Raw genomic sequence first — 15,658 nt, forward strand, 5'->3', positions numbered from 1 at the left:
ATCTGGGTTTGGTGTTCCCTGGAGACTGAAAAGCTATAAATATAACACGGGGAATCCCCCTCCCCTTCACCTTCCCTTTTTCTAGTCAGTGCTGTTCTTTTGGTGGAGTTGGTAGAGTTACTTGCATACATATCTGTAACTGACCCTTTTCCTTCCTTCTCTGCCAGGTTTGAATGGGGATGTGAATGTTAATGGCTTATCTACTGTATCTCACACTACTACTTCAGGGATTTTGAACTCTGCTCCCCACTCCTCCAGCACCTCACACCTCCATCACCCCAACGTGGCCTACGACTGTCTCTGGAACTACTCACAGTACACATCTGCCAATCCTGGCAGCAACCTCAAGGACCCACCCCTTCTCTCCCAGTTCTCTGGGGGACAATACCCACTCAACGGCATCCTTGGGGGCAGCCGGCAACCTTCATCCCCAAGTCACAACACTAACCTTCGGGCTGGGAGCCAGGAATTCTGGGCCAACGGCACCCAGAGTCCCATGGGGCTTAACTTCGACTCACAGGAACTGTATGATTCCTTTCCTGACCAGAATTTTGAGGTGATGCCCAATGCACCCCCTAGTTTTTTCACCTCCCCACAGACTTCACCTATGTTGGGATCCAGTATCCAAACCTTTGCACCCTCCCAGGAGGTAGGCAGTAGTATCCATCCTGATGAGGCGGCAGAAAAGGAGCTGTCTTCAGTTGTGGCAGAGAATGGCACTGGCTTGGTAGGCAGCCTGGAGCTGGAGGAAGAGCAGCCAGGTATAACTGTGGGTCCGTGAGCTGGGTTGGAAGAGGGAAAATCGGGCTGTGGGGGGCAGTGGCTTTTTGAGGTGAGGAAAACTTGTCTTTCCAGCTCTCTGCAGTGGAGGCTGATTTGCATGTTGGTGATTAGCAGAGCCAAGTGGCTGGTGTTTTTGTGGCAGCAGCACCAGCTCGCGAGTGGGAGTGCAAATTATTTCAAGCTCATGCAGAGCTGCTGGCCTGGAGAGGGCAGGTGGGCGAGCCCGAAACAGCCCCAACAGACACCCTGCATCAAGAAGGGCTTCTTCCAAAATATAGGAAGGGGTTGGGGCATTAGCAGGGAGCATTGAGGCCACTTTGACTTGACTATGGCAGGGCCAGACTGGCTGCTAAAGTGGGCTGAGCCCTAGGAGTGATTGGCTTGTGAATGATGGAAGGAAGCAGGCAGAGCATACCATTGCTTGTCTACTCACAGTTTCCTTTCTTTGTTGTTGTTATTAGCATTGGTGCATGTGACAATCCCTCTCATCTTTTCCCTCAAAATAGATAAACGCTTAGGTTGCTATTGATTCCAAGTACAAGGGTGACCACCTTGTATGATTACAGGATGTTTTCTCTATTTACTGCCTATTCCCACTGGATGGGGAAATAGCTGAGAATGTGATGGAGTTCTTGTCTCAGACTCCACTCTCCTTTCCCCTCTCTTTACCTGCTGTAGGATTTTACTAGCACATCTCTGCTCACACAGTGTCTTGGTATGATCGGTACCCAACGTAGAACTGGTACCCATAAATGCTGAAAGAATGAACATTCCTCTAGCAAAGACTGACTGCCTCCTAAAGCAAATGAACCATTGAAGGCACTGATTTTGATTTTTGCCCTCTTCTGGGATTTCCTAGAACTGAAGATGTGTGGCTACAATGGCTCCGTCCCTTCTGTGGAATCATTACACCAGGAGGTCTCAGTCTTGGTCCCTGACCCCACAGTGAGCTGCTTAGATGATCCTTCACATCTTCCTGATCAACTGGAAGACACTCCAATCCTCAGTGAAGTCTCTCTGGAGCCCTTCAACACTCTGGCACCAGGTAGGCTTGGAGGCTGGCTCCCTTCAACTCATCCATGCACAGGGTAGCCAGCTTCTACCACCTGGAAGAGATAGTAAACCATGGAAAATATTCGGGAATCTGGGGCATTGGAGTCTCCAGATAATCCTGTGGCAGACCAGTTTCATGCCACTGGCCTGACTGGGCCAACTGCACTCTGAGCTGAATTGGTTCATTTCCCAGGTTCTCTCCCAGTGTTCCTTTTGGCCAAGGGCCCTGGATTGTAATAATTCACTGGATATGAACTTATTACCACACAGTTGGGCTATTTGGGTTCTCAATAACTAGAAAGAAAACATTTGCCAGTGAACAATTACCTTTTACCCAACTGAGATATAAGAAAGGCCTGTTTTATGATAGATGGCTGGAATTTTGCATTGGTCTGTGGGTTGACATAGGGCCAATGCCTTTCCCTTCATTTCCACTTCAAGTTTTTATGATCCCTGTGTCCTGGTGACTTTACTTTCAGAGAGAGGACTGTAAAATTTCTCTAAGTTAATATTAGAAAGAACCTTCACACTGTGGGAACTAGAATTGGATGTATTCAGACCAGTATTTCTTAAATCTTGCTTTCTGATTTTTCCACTCCCCGAAGAGCCAGTGAGTGGAGGACTCTATGGTATAGATGACACGGAGCTGATGGGTGCAGAGGACAAGCTGCCTCTTGAGGACAGCCCTGTGATTTCTGCCCTTGACTGCCCTTCCCTCAATAACGCCACTGCCTTCAGTCTCCTGGCAGATGACAGTCAAACTTCAGCCTCTATTTTTGCCAGCCCCGCTTCTCCACCTGTCCTTGGGGAATCTGTCCTGCAGGGTAAGTGAAGAGGGGTAGAACAAAGAAAGTCCTTGACCTGGGAAAAGGCGAAAGAACGTTTTCCACAGTTAGGGGCTGGGGGGCTATCTATGAGAACACCTTGCTGGGAGCTGAGGGGGCTATGGGATAGTGTATGGTGGGACTAGAAAAGGCACAGGCTGCTACACTCTCAGATTTGCCCTGTGCCCAGAAGAGCTTGTGAGACTTAGAGTTTGCAGGAAAAATGAGGCCAGAGGCCTTACTGGCTTCAGGTAAAATGTATTTTTCACGCAATGACAGCAGCTTTGCCCCTTAACCTTCATGAATGATTGGGAAGGACAGCCAGAGACTACTTCTTTTTTTCCAACCCTAGAGAAAAGCCCTTGAAGTAACCCTGTTTAGCTTAGTCCAGGTTTGACTGAGTAGATTCTCTTGTTTTATACGACACCATTTTTCCTTTACCCATCCTATCCCTGGGATTCTAGATAACAGCTTTGACCTGAATAATGGTAGTGATGCAGAACAGGAAGAAATGGAGACTCAGGCTTCAGACTTCCCACCACATCTGGCCCAACCAGTCCCTGACCAGTCATCCACTATTCAGCTACATCCAGCAACCGCACCAGCAGTCTCGCCAACAGCCTCCCCAGCAATCTCCTTGGCAGTTTCTCCAGCAGCCTCCCCTGAAATCTCTCCAGAGGTCTCCCCAGCAGTTTCTCCAGCAGCCTCTCCAGAACTCTCCCCAGCCGTCTCCCCAGCAGCCTTCCCTACAGTCTCTCCAACTTCCTCGGCAGCCCTCCCACCAGTATCCTCGGAAGTCTCCTTGACAGCCTCCCCGGTGACCTCCCCAAAAGTGTCCCCTGCAGCTTCCCCAGCAGCTGTCTTCCCAGTAGCCTCCCCAGGAAATAAGGATGTCAGCAGCTTCCCTGAAACCACTGCTGACCTGGAAGAGATCACCGGTGAAGGAGTCACTGCTTCTGGCAGTGGTGAGTGTCTAGATTCTCTTCCTCCTCTAGCTGGTTTTAGGAGAAGTGTCTGACCTGTGTGGCATTTAGCCCTTCCTTGCTGGCCTGTTGTTTCACTATTTTGCTTGAACTCTTAATTTGGATATCCCCCATCTTCCTCCCAAGGTGATGTCCTGAGGAGACGTATTGCTACCCCTGAAGAAGTTCGTCTTCCCCTCCAACATGGGTAAATGCTCTAGTTTGCTACGTGCATTGACCTTGACAAATTTAATGACTGACTTTAGGAAGAAGAGAAGGGAGCTCCTCTCTTCTGAGGAGGGGAGGAATGGGCTAGATAAGAATGGATTAAAGGATAGCAATGATAATGTTTCTCTGCAAGAGATTCCTAGGCTTTCCTTCTCCCTAGGGGTGGGGGAATGTTGGTCTCCCCTTACCTATTCTTTCCTCATTTTGTGGCCACTCTGGTTTTTGCTCAGGGGCTACCACTGTTAACTTCTCCAAACCCAGCTGGTGACCCTAAGGCTCAGATATCCAAATTAGCTAACTTGTCCTTTATGCTTAGAGAAGGAATAGCAGTGAATGGGGAGGGGCTTAGTTCTGATGAGTTGTTTTTTTTTTTAAATGCTCTTTGAAGAGGTAAGGGCAGGAACAATACGTGAGTAGAGTGAGCTAGCAGCTGACATCAGGGCCTTGTAGGAATAACTCCCTTCCTGATCTTCCCCACCTCCCACCCCTCTAGGCTACTGTTGGTCACCAAGTCTAAATTCTGCTTCAAGTTTTGAGAGAAAGATAAGGCTTAGTCTTAGAATAATGTGTTGCTCAGAACACAGAGTTCCTTACTAAACCCTGGCCTGTGGAGTTGGAGTCAGCAGCCAGTATCCTCTTCTGCTTGCCTCCCCACTCTCTGTCTTTTCTGCCTGTATTCCCTTAGGTCTTCATCCTCTTTACTGCAAACCCAGTAGTTGCCCTGAACAGTGTCAGGGAGCGGGTTTCTGGCTGCTCATCTCACTGACTTTGTAAAGGGAGGCATGAAGGTCTTTCTGGGCTTGGGCAGTTTGGTGTATTGCTTTACCCCGAGGCCCTGAGGGGTTTGTGGAGCTCAGGTCTGCCTTCTAGCCAGGCTTGTGTCTCATGCTGCATTTGCCTCTACGTGCAGGTCTGGTGAGACAGATGCGGGGAGCATTTGCTCAGTGGGTTTGGCTCCTGGGTGGCTTGAGAGTGGGTAGGGGTGTGACCTGGTGGCAGGGCCCGTGTGCTTCTCTGGCAGGTGGCGGAGAGAGGTGCGCATCAAGAAGGGCAGCCACCGCTGGCAGGGAGAGACCTGGTATTACGGCCCCTGTGGGAAGAGGATGAAACAGTTCCCGGAAGTGATCAAGGTAATGAGGTTTTCATTCTTGGGCCCAGTTGCAACAGCCTGGCATTATCTGCTCTGGGCCTGTTCTGCTTGTGCTCTTGCTGGCAAGACATAGTAGGGCTATGACTTCATTAATGCCACTTTACCTCCTCCTCTTAGTACCTGAGCCGCAACGTGGTACACAATGTCCGCCGTGAGCACTTCAGCTTCAGTCCCCGTATGCCTGTTGGAGATTTCTTTGAAGAGAGAGACACAGCAGAGGTGCAGACCCAAGGGTTAAATATGCTTTCCCTAAGAAAGGGTTGATGGACAAACTGCAGCTTCCTCTTGTGGGGTTTGGAGGTTCTGGGGCATTGAATGGTTCAGAGGGCCTAGTGGTTTGCAATGATTCCTCCCATTGTAACAGTTTTCCTCATTACCTTAGGGCTTGCAGTGGGTACAGCTCTCAGCAGAGGAGATCCCATCCAGGATTCAGGCAATTACTGGGAAACGGGGCCGACCTCGAAACACTGAGAAGGCCAAGACCAAGGAAGTCCCCAAGGTGAAACGGGGCCGAGGTCGGCCACCCAAGGTCAAAATCACTGAGCTGTTGAATAAGACAGACAACCGCCTCCTAAAGAAATTGGAGGCCCAAGGTACAGTGGTGTCTTTTTCTTTTTAAAAATTGTTTTATTGAGGTCATATTGGTTTATAGCATTGTGTACTTTCAGGTGTACATTATTATATATCAGTGTCCGTATAGACTGCATCGTGCTCATCACCAATAGTCTAGTTTTCATCCATCACCATACATATGTGCTCCTTTAACCCCTTCACCCTCCCCCTACCCCCTTCCCCTCTGGTAACCACTAATCTGTCCTCTTTGTCCCTATGTTTATCTTCCACATATGAGTGAAATCATGGTGTTTGTCTTTGGCTTATTTCGATTAACATAATACCCTCAAGGTCTAGCCATGTTGTTGCAATGGGATGATTTTGTCTTTTTTTAATGCCTGAGTAGTATTCCATTTTGTGTGTGTGTGTGTGTGTACATACATACAGTGGTGTTTCTTACTCTGGGATTCTGCTCGCTCTACATGGCATCTGAAATGTGGATAAATTGATAATGCCTGGATTTCCCAGGAGCTTGACTGACATTATCTGAACAGAATGAATCTGAATCACCTCTCCCTCCCTGGAAAATAGCATTAGGGTCCCAGCACTTTTGTGGTACTTCTTTAACAACCAGTTTCTTCCTCGAGTTCCTCTTACTGGTAGAGTCTTGAGCAGTCCCCAGATGTAGTTAGAGGAGAGGGTTTTCATGTCTTTCTTACAATCTTTCGGCTCCTTACTTGTCTTACTGGTTTTGGTTGTACACTCTTACTTTACTCATTGCCACCATCACAGAGGTTCAGAATTCACATCTGAATCCAAAAGATAAATGGAACTCTTTAGTGGGGTAGACAGGTAGGATATGTCTAATTTTTCAATAAGTACTGCATTTATCCTGATACAGTATGAAGAATTTGGAAAAATTTGGAGTCTTCTGACTCATTCAGAGTTCCAACTCTGCCAGATTCTGACTGTATTGACCCTAGAGCAAGTCACTTTTATTTTAACAGAAGCCTATATAGTGGTTCATCTGCAGATAATATCTGTCTAACTTAGAGAATTGCTGTGCAGATGTGATGGTGGTAGCTTTTCTGTGCCAGAATAGAATAGTTGCTACCATATCAGAAATGTCAGTTCTAAGACACTCTGCTGCTGCAGTCACACTTCAGTATTAAGTCTTCCGAAAGGGAAGAAATTCACGTCTTTTAGTGGAGCAGGACATAGGAGCTGATCATAAGCAATAGCGGTATTGGTGTTGATCTGATACTACTGAGGTGTCCGTTGTCTGGACTCTTTCTTTCTGGCACATTCTTGGTTAATCAGTGCTTCCAACTCTGGATACCTCCCTCTTTCCCTGGCAGTTTGGTTTTCTGTTTCATTGCTCTGTTCTAAAATCAGGCTCTGGGTTGCTGTCCTTGTCAGATAGCCTGGGACATAGGCTACAGGCTACTCTGTCACTGTGGCCTCTAGGACCCCTTCTAAAGCAGTCCAGTCTGTTCCAGAGCTGGTGCTTCTGGGAAGGAGATACATTTGAATTCTTTATGCTAACCCCATACCACAAAGAGGAGGTGCCTGTCCTACGTTTTTCCCCCAATATTTTATTATGTATACTTTAAAAAAGAAAGAAACTTGTAGATTCTTCAGGGAGCTACTTGGGAAGCCAGCTGTATGACTGGCTTGTTCTGCTCTGGATGCTGGAGATCAGTCTGCCTGCCTCTTCATTTTCATTTCTGCTCACACAGAAACGCTGAATGAGGAGGATAAAGCAAAGATGAGTAAAATCAAGAAGAAGGTGAAGCAGAAGGTACAGCGGGGAGAGTGTCAGACTGCTGGCCAAGGGCAGGTGAGGGACATCAGAGAGATTACACAGGGGGTTGACTTTTCCTACAGCCTGCTCCGTCTTTTCTTCTTTCTCTCACATCTGCTACCCCACCCCCCCCTTGTAGCAGCATACTTTCATTACGTGGAATTTGGGGGGGCTTGATTTTAGAGAATTGGGCTTGTTCAGGAACAATGTGGGCATCTCCAGGGTGAGAGAATTGATCCACTGCCAATCCCTCATCCCATCTCTCACCTCTCCTCCCCAGCACCCTTGTCTGTTTTTGAATCCTAGCCCAAGCAGAGATGCTTTCAGAGTTTGAGGAGAAATGACTTCCCTTATGGTTTACAGGCCAGAAACAAGCGGAAACAAGAGACCAAGAGCTTAAAGCAGAAGGAAGCTAAGAAGAAATCCAAGGTAGGTGCATGTACACAAGTGTAACTTTGAAGTCACCAAACTGATTTTGCAAGACGTGTGGGTCATTCTTGTTTTGTAGTCATGTTTCTGGGCTCAGAGGTGGGAAGGATGGGGACCAGGGAAGGGTGGTGACTGGAATCTTGATGGCACTCTTGGTTCCTCTTCTCCCTTGGGTGGGTAGGCTGAGAAGGAGAAGGTAAAGGCAAAGCAGGAAAAACTGAAAGAAAAAGTCAAGAGGGAGAAGAAGGAGAAGGTAGAAATGAAGGAAAAGGAGGAGGTGACCAAAGCCAAGGCAGCCTGTAAAGCAGATAAAACCCTGACCTCGCAGAGGCGCTTGGAGGAGCGGCAGAGACAGCAGATGATCTTGGAAGAGATGAAGAAGCCCACAGAGGATATGTGTCTGACTGACCACCAGGTAGTGAGGGGACAGTAACAGGTGCTGGGTCCTGGAGGGGCCAGTGGTGAAGACATGTCTATTAAAGGAATTGCCTTCTGGTATGTTTGACGAACCCCCTACCACTTTTCCCCTTACAGCCCCTGCCCGACTTCTCACGCATCCCTGGTCTCATCCTGCCTAGTGGGGCCTTCTCAGACTGCTTGACCATTGTGGAGTTTCTGCACAGCTTTGGCAAGGTGCTGGGCTTTGACCCTGCCAAAGATGTACCTAGCTTGGGGGTCCTGCAGGAGGGACTTCTGTGTCAAGGCGACAGCTTGGGCGAGGTGCAAGATCTGCTTGTGCGGCTCCTGAAGGCTGCCCTCTACGATCCTGGCTTGCCCTCCTACTGTCAGGTGAGGTCCTTTCCTAGGCAGGTTGGGAGGGCCTGGGATCCAATGCTTTGTCTCAGTTTTGTTTTCTCTTTAAGTTAAACACAGGAAAGCCCCTCCCTAAAGTGATCAGGACCAGTGAAGGGAGATAGAGTTTCTGTTTCTGTTTTCCTTGTATTTTTTCCTTCAGTTTCTTCCTGACCTTCCTCTGCTTACTTGTTCGTTTTCCTTTATTTTACTCCTTTTCTTTTACTCCTTTCCTTTGTGTTCCCTCGTCCTAGCAGCTTTCATTCTTTTCCTCTTTTCCTATCTTCACACCATAGTTCACTCCTACCATGTTTTCCCGTTCCAGATTCACCCAACTTGAGTTGTTCCTCTTTCTCTCTTAACTCCCCTTGTGCTCTCCTCCAAACAGTCCTTAAAGATCTTGGGGGAGAAGGTATCTGAGATCCCACTGACAAGAGACAACGTGTCTGAGATCCTGCGCTGCTTCCTCATGGCATATGGAGTGGAGCCAGCCCTCTGTGACAGCCTGCGCACCCAGCCTTTTCAGGCCCAGCCACCCCAACAGAAGGCTGCTGTCCTGGCCTTCCTGGTGCATGAGCTCAACGGCTCCACCCTCATCATCAAGTGAGGGGCTGGGGGCAGGGGAGTTTGTTGTATGCCTTGGTCAGAATGGGATGGGGGAGGGGTTTAGCCATCCAGAAATCTTGGGTGATGTCTGTCCATTGCCATGCTCTGGAGATGCTGGAGTGACTTGGGACCAAATCTTGGTGCCTTCCCTTGGAGAACCTGAGCCTGCCTCTGCCATTTATCCAGTCTGGGCTCTAGGCTGAAACCCCCTGTTCAGCTGCAGTCCCTTTGCCCTTGAGACTGCCTTCTTTTTCGTGTGGGCTGCCACTTCTACCTCAAAATTCCATTTGCTATTCTCCTGCAGTGAGATTGACAAGACTCTGGAGAGTATGTCCAGCTACAGGAAAAACAAGTGGATTGTTGAAGGCCGGCTCCGGAGGTAGGGACAGGACAGAGGGAAGGGCCCAGAGAGAGAAGGGGGAAAGGGTGAAGCATAGTCAGGACTTTCGCCTGGACCTTGATGCCCTTAGTCCCTTCCTGGGGTTGGGAGCTTACCCCAGCACTCAAGATGGCTTAGATTCCGGGTGTTTCTTTTGTGGCAGTATCACGTTCCTCACCACCATTTCCCTTAATCTTTGTCTGTTTCAAGACTGAAAACTGCTCTGGCCAAGCGAACTGGGCGGCCTGAGGTAGAGATGCAAGGGCCAGAGGAAGGCCTGGGGCGGAGGCGCAGTTCTCGGATCATGGAGGAGACCAGTGGCATGGAAGAGGAGGAAGAGGAGGAGATTACAGCAGTTGTCCATGGCCGTAGGGGTCGAAGAGATGGAGAGGTACTAGCCCCAGACCAAGGAAAGTGGGGGTTGGAAAATAGATTATTTCTCTTCCTGGAGTCTGATAATTCCCTTTCTCTCGGTGTCCACTTGTCTCTCCTCCAGGTTGATGCCACAGCATCTAGCATCCCAGAGCTAGAGCGCCAGATAGAAAAACTCAGCAAGGTATTGTGCTTCTAACCTCCTAGGAGCTGGAGATGTGGGCTGGGTGAGAACTGATTGCCTTATAAGTTGGGCCCAGATGGTATCAATTTTATGGGGAAGTTGAGAGCCATTGCCCTTCTTCCATGTACTGGACGAAGTCATCATTGTCACCCTGGAAATGTGGTTTTTATTCATCTTCCTTTTCCACTGCCTACCTAGCGTCAGCTTTTCTTTCGCAAAAAGCTGCTTCACTCATCCCAGATGCTTCGGGCAGTCTCCTTGGGTCAGGACCGCTACAGACGCCGCTACTGGGTGTTGCCCTATTTGGCTGGTATCTTTGTGGAAGGAACAGAGGGGAGCTTAGGTATGTGTGTCGAGGGAACCCGAATTGAGTCCTGTCTAACAAAAGTTAGACAATTCCTTTTCCGCTGCCTAGTTGTCTTGGGCTTCTTTCATTTTCTGAGAATCGGTATAGCATAGTGAAGAGCACAGGCCCTGAAGCAGACTGCCTGCCCACCTGCTCTCCGTTCACCAGCCATATGCTTCAGTGTCTTCCTCTGTAAAACAGAGATGATAATAGTATGGATGCTTCCATAGCAGGGCTACTGAGAGAATTAAAATAAATTAATGCTCTTAGAATAGTGCTTAAGATATAGTTGGTTTGCAATAAATGCTGATTCATGATTATGCTGCTGCTGATTACTTGGGAGAACAGTTTCCCCAGATACTGTGTTCATTGGCATGTAAGCTGTTCCCAGTGGAATCTCGAAAAAGGGGGAATTAAGTTCAAGAGAAAAAGAAAGCTTATATCCTATAGTTTATATACCTTCTTTCTTTCTCCTTATATGTCAGTGTGTGTCTTAAGTTCTTCACTTCTCTTTACAGTTCCTGAGGATGTGATAAAGCAGGAAACTGACTCCTTGAAAGTAGCAGGCCATACAGCACCCAGCCCAGCTCCCTTCTCTCTGAAGAGGGAATTAGCTGTCTCCAGCACCTCCACCAGTTCTCCTGCCCGGGCCCGAGGCCGACCTCGAAAAACTAAGCCTGGGTCTATGCATCCTAGGCACCTTAAATCCCCTTTTAGGGGTCAGGAGTCAGAACAGCCCCAAGCCCAGCTTCAGCCTGAGACTCAGCCCCATCCTCAGCTTCAGGCTCATGCCCAGCCTCAGCCCCAGCCCCAGCCCCAGCTTCAGTCCCATCCTCAGTCCCATAATGGGTTCCTGGAGCCAGAAGGTTCCCCTTTGTCTCTGGGTCAGAGCCAGCATGACCTCAGCCAGTCAGCCTTCCTGTCTTGGCTAAGCCAGACTCAGAGCCATGGCTCCCTGTTGAGCAGCTCAGTCCTCACGCCTGATAGCAGCCCCGGAAAACTGGACCCGACCCCATCACAGCCCCTAGAGGAGCCAGAGCCTGATGAGGCGGAATCCAGCCCTGATTCTCAAGCTCCCTGGTTTAACTTCTCAGCTCAGATACCCTGCAACGCTGCCCCTACGCCACCCCCTGCAGTTTCTGAGGACCAGCCTACTCCCTCCCTCCAGCTACCTGCCTCCTCCAAGCCAGTAAGTAGCCAGAACAAATAGTATGCACTTGATTTCATCTTCCCACAGGCTCCATTGCCTGGCTGTGGGCTGTTACTGAAGTTGGGAGAAAGGATGGGGCCATTAGGGTCCTGTAAATCTGAAAACACCCTCAGCCCCTTATGTTTCATCTGATTCACAGGCGAACAGACCCAGTGCTGCCAACCCCTGTTCTCCAGTGCAGCTCTCTTCCACCCCTTTGCCTGGGGTGGCCCCTAAGAGGCGAGCAGGAGACCCTGGAGAAACACCACAAAGTCCCGCAGGGCTGCGACAGCCAAAACGGAGAGGGAGACCCCCCAGTAAGTTCTTCAAACAGATGGAGCAGCGTTACCTAACCCAGCTGACAGCCCAGCCTGTCCCTGCTGGTGAGTGACCTTGGGTAGATGGGGTATGGGCAGGGGTGGCATCAGATGTGGGCTGTGTGATTCGTAGCTGGTCCCTGCTCCCCACCCCACACACATAAACTGTTCACAGAGATGTGCTCAGGCTGGTGGTGGATCCAAGATCCTGAGACATTGGATGCCACACTCAAGGCCCTGCACCCCCGAGGCATCCGGGAGAAGGCACTTCACAAACACCTAAACAAGCACAGGGACTTCTTACAGGAAGTCTGCCTTCGGCCCTCAACTGGTAAGATAGATACCGTGATGCAGCCTGAGCTGAAGAGCCTAGGGTACATGTCAAGTTGCTGCTGTGGACAACAGCCTCATGCGCCTTTCCCCTCTGCCTTCTGTCTTCTCAGACCCCATTTTTGAGCCCAGTCAGCTACCTCCCTTTCAAGAAGGGATTTTAAGCTGGTCTCCCAAAGAGAAGACATATGAGACAGACCTGGCTGTGCTTCAGTGGGTAGAGGAGCTGGAACAGCGGGTTATCCTGTCTGATCTGCAGATTCGGGTACACTGGGGCTGGCACTGGGTAGGGGGTTGTTGAGGGAAGGGTGTTAATCTCTTGTACCCTATTAGGAAAAACCCTGGGTCCCCACTTGACAAGTGACCTCCTGTGACCCTAAGTAGGTCACATTTTTTCTATGCTTAATTTTCTTCCTTTACAATGAAGAATTTTATTCTTCTCTCCCACCTGCAGGGCTGGACATGTCCTAGCCCAGACTCTACTCGTGAAGACTTGGCCTACTGTGAGCATCTGCCCGACTCCCAGGAGGACATCACCTGGAGAGGTCGAGGCAGGGAAGGTCTGGCACCCGTGCGTAAAACTACCAACCCTCTGGACCTGGCTGTGATGCGACTGGCTGCCCTGGAGCAGAATGTGGAGCGACGGTATCTACGGGAGCCCCTCTGGCCAGCTCACGAGGTTGTGCTGGAGAAGGCCCTGCTCAGCTCCCCCAGTAGTGCCCCCCAGTGCGCCACTACAGAGATGTGAGTAGCTCCCTCTGCATCCTTGGTCTTAGGGAGCAGGGGTAAGTTTAATGGATCCTACTTCTTATCCAGAGATCACTGCTTTCTCCCTCCAGATCATATGAGATCACCCCTCGCATTCGGGCCTGGCGCCAGACACTCGAGCGGTGCCGCAGTGCAGCCCAGGTGTGTTTGTGCCTGGGCCAGCTGGAGAGGTCCATTGCCTGGGAGAAGTCTGTCAACAAAGTGGTAAGAGGCTGAGGAGCCAGCCAGCGGGGTGGGCGGGGTCACTGGCAGGTGGAGGCTTGAGGGCTCACCCTGCCTCCTCAAACCTTGGTCTAGACCTGTCTAGTCTGCCGGAAGGGTGACAACGATGAGTTTCTTCTGCTTTGTGATGGATGTGACCGTGGCTGCCACATTTACTGCCATCGGCCCAAGATGGAGGCTGTCCCAGAAGGAGACTGGTTCTGTGCTGTCTGTTTGGCCCAGGTAAGGCTTTTGCTCTCTCCTTCCCACTCCTGAGCAGAAGTCAGATATTTTCTTTCTCATCCCATTGACCACCAGTCCTGCACATCTCACTTCTTATCATGCTTTCAGTCTCTCCTTGGAAAGAGCTCCAGACTAGGTGCTGGGGGACACCTTGGTTCTGGTCTTTCTTTGGACAAGTTGCTTAACTTCTCTGGCCTCACTTGCTTTCCTCCATAAAATGATCACATTCTTTCTTTTACCTATCTTATAGGGTTATGTAAATAAATTCACATGCTGGCTTATGCATGAAAGTATTCTGAAGTCTCAATCACACTTAGACAAGTAGGGATTGTAATGAAGTGGAGGCTAGGCAGAGTATATCTGCAGCTGTTGGTGATCTCATCTTTTTTCTATCCCTAGCAGGTAGAGGGAGAATTCACTCAGAAGCCTCGTTTCCCAAAACGAGGCCAGAAGCGGAAAAGTAGTTATGTGCTGAACTTCCCAGAGGGTGATGGCCGCCGACGCCGGGTACTGTCAAGGGGCCGAGAAAGCCCAGCAGTGCCTCGGTACTCCGAAGAAGGGCTGTCCCCCTCGAAGCGGCGGCGACTCTCCATGCGGAACCACCACAGTGATCTCACATTTTGCGAGTGAGTGGAGTGAATTCTGGGGGCAACTGGCTCTATCTTTGCCAGAGTAAAGGGCTGGGAGAGGTAAGTGTATCTGCTTCCTGAGATACAGCCATCACTGTCCCTTTAATGATAGGATTATCTTGATGGAGATGGAGTCCCATGATGCAGCCTGGCCCTTCCTGGAGCCTGTGAACCCACGTTTGGTGAGTGGGTACCGGCGCATCATCAAAAACCCTATGGATTTTTCCACCATGAGGGAGCGGCTGCTCCGGGGAGGGTAAGTAGACATCAGCAACTCACTCAGCTCCTGTGCCACTGCTGTAACTCCTGCCCAGCTCACAGCTCTGCCTCCACCCCTGCCCAGGTACACCAGCTCAGAGGAGTTTGCGGCTGACGCACTCCTGGTCTTTGACAACTGCCAGACCTTCAACGAGGATGACTCTGAAGTGGGCAAGGCTGGGCACATCATGCGCCGCTTCTTCGAGAGCCGCTGGGAGGAGTTTTATCAGGGAAAACAGGCCAATCTATGAGACATGGGAGGTGGGGAGTCACCTTGTGGCATCTCCTTCTGCCCTCCAAACAAAAAGCCCTGCCGTTCTCACCTGCTGATGCTGCCCTGGGCCCAGACTCAAGTCAGATATAACCCTGATTTCTGACCCTACCCATGGCAGCACTTCTATCCTCTTACCCCGACACCCCTTTCTCCCTTCCTCCTCTCGCTCCTCAAATAAGAGGGGCAGAGATGAGGTCCTTCTGGACTGAAAGCCAAAAAAAGAAAGAAAAAAATAATTTTTCCTTTCTGTTTTATTTCCTAATTAAAAATGAGGAGGAGGAAAGAGGTCCCTACTTCCTCCTCCCAGCTTCTTCTCCTTCCCTGTACGTGCCCCGGGATTCTGGGGCTATTTAACAATAGCAATAGTTCTAGTGAATGTGTGAAACCGAGAAACACTCTGTACTGTGTGTGGACCCGCAGTGACGGCCAGTAAAGTGGACTTAACTCCCAAGTGTGTCGAGCCGGACACCGGGCCCTGAACATGCTGCTTCCATGTTCAGCCCCTCCCCTGCTTCTCACTTTCTCTCTCTCGATTTTTCCTTTTCCCTCCTCTCCCTCTTTCAGATTTTCTCTCATCCAATAATGTAAAACTATCATGTACGGGTTCCTCCATCCATTTCCCCAAAATCTTTTTTTCCCTTCAAAGGAAAAAAAAAGTTCAGAGGTCCCTGTCTTTCTCTCTGTCCTCATCTTCCTGCCAATAGCTATCCCCTCTATAGTGTTGGATACTCCTCACATGCTGAGTTTCTAGCCTTTTCTGAAACTCAGTAGCTGGGGAGAGTGCAGGGAGGCACCCTGGGCCTTCCCGCCTCCTTCCCCACCTCTTACCCAAACCTCCCTCTTGGGAACTCCTCAGGGACAACTACTGCTGAGCTTGGGCACACCCCAAGATAGAGGCCAGGTAGCAATTGACTGGCCTCAGAGAGAGAGAGAGAGAGGTGTGTGTGTGTGTGTGTGTGTGTGTGTGTGTGTGTGTGTGTGTGTG

At 49.9% G+C, this 15,658-nt stretch overlaps 1 protein-coding gene across 7 annotated transcripts in view; it reads left to right on the forward strand.

The window, feature by feature from the left end:
* Positions 1 to 14,909, forward strand: part of BAZ2A (bromodomain adjacent to zinc finger domain 2A) — a 31,147-nt gene extending 16,238 nt beyond the window's left edge. For 2 of the 7 annotated variants that reach the window (XM_046660735.1, XM_046660726.1), the window contains 27 exons: positions 168 to 761; positions 1,643 to 1,828; positions 2,442 to 2,660; positions 3,125 to 3,625; positions 3,770 to 3,830; positions 4,872 to 4,980; positions 5,118 to 5,219; positions 5,383 to 5,593; positions 7,292 to 7,392; positions 7,720 to 7,785; positions 7,967 to 8,200; positions 8,320 to 8,574; positions 8,966 to 9,180; positions 9,488 to 9,562; positions 9,773 to 9,953; positions 10,059 to 10,118; positions 10,317 to 10,461; positions 10,983 to 11,653; positions 11,814 to 12,036; positions 12,146 to 12,301; positions 12,414 to 12,565; positions 12,755 to 13,044; positions 13,140 to 13,272; positions 13,366 to 13,512; positions 13,912 to 14,138; positions 14,254 to 14,397; positions 14,485 to 14,909. In XM_046660735.1, the coding sequence (XP_046516691.1) occupies positions 168 to 761; positions 1,643 to 1,828; positions 2,442 to 2,660; positions 3,125 to 3,625; positions 3,770 to 3,830; positions 4,872 to 4,980; positions 5,118 to 5,219; positions 5,383 to 5,593; positions 7,292 to 7,392; positions 7,720 to 7,785; positions 7,967 to 8,200; positions 8,320 to 8,574; positions 8,966 to 9,180; positions 9,488 to 9,562; positions 9,773 to 9,953; positions 10,059 to 10,118; positions 10,317 to 10,461; positions 10,983 to 11,653; positions 11,814 to 12,036; positions 12,146 to 12,301; positions 12,414 to 12,565; positions 12,755 to 13,044; positions 13,140 to 13,272; positions 13,366 to 13,512; positions 13,912 to 14,138; positions 14,254 to 14,397; positions 14,485 to 14,650 (5,624 nt within the window). In that variant the 3' untranslated portion in view covers positions 14,651 to 14,909. Of the gene's footprint in view, positions 1 to 167; positions 762 to 855; positions 997 to 1,642; positions 1,829 to 2,441; positions 2,661 to 3,124; positions 3,626 to 3,769; positions 3,831 to 4,871; positions 4,981 to 5,117; positions 5,220 to 5,382; positions 5,594 to 7,291; positions 7,393 to 7,719; positions 7,786 to 7,966; positions 8,201 to 8,319; positions 8,575 to 8,965; positions 9,181 to 9,487; positions 9,563 to 9,772; positions 9,954 to 10,058; positions 10,119 to 10,316; positions 10,462 to 10,982; positions 11,654 to 11,813; positions 12,037 to 12,145; positions 12,302 to 12,413; positions 12,566 to 12,754; positions 13,045 to 13,139; positions 13,273 to 13,365; positions 13,513 to 13,911; positions 14,139 to 14,253; positions 14,398 to 14,484 lie in introns of those variants that run through there. The other 5 variants (XM_046660753.1, XM_046660772.1, XM_046660744.1 and 2 more) reach the window with 5 other exon arrangements.
* Positions 14,910 to 15,658: the final 749 nt, after the last annotated feature.

Source organism: Equus quagga, chromosome 1 (genome assembly GCF_021613505.1).
Source record: "Equus quagga isolate Etosha38 chromosome 1, UCLA_HA_Equagga_1.0, whole genome shotgun sequence".
Classification (NCBI taxonomy): domain Eukaryota; kingdom Metazoa; phylum Chordata; class Mammalia; order Perissodactyla; family Equidae; genus Equus; species Equus quagga.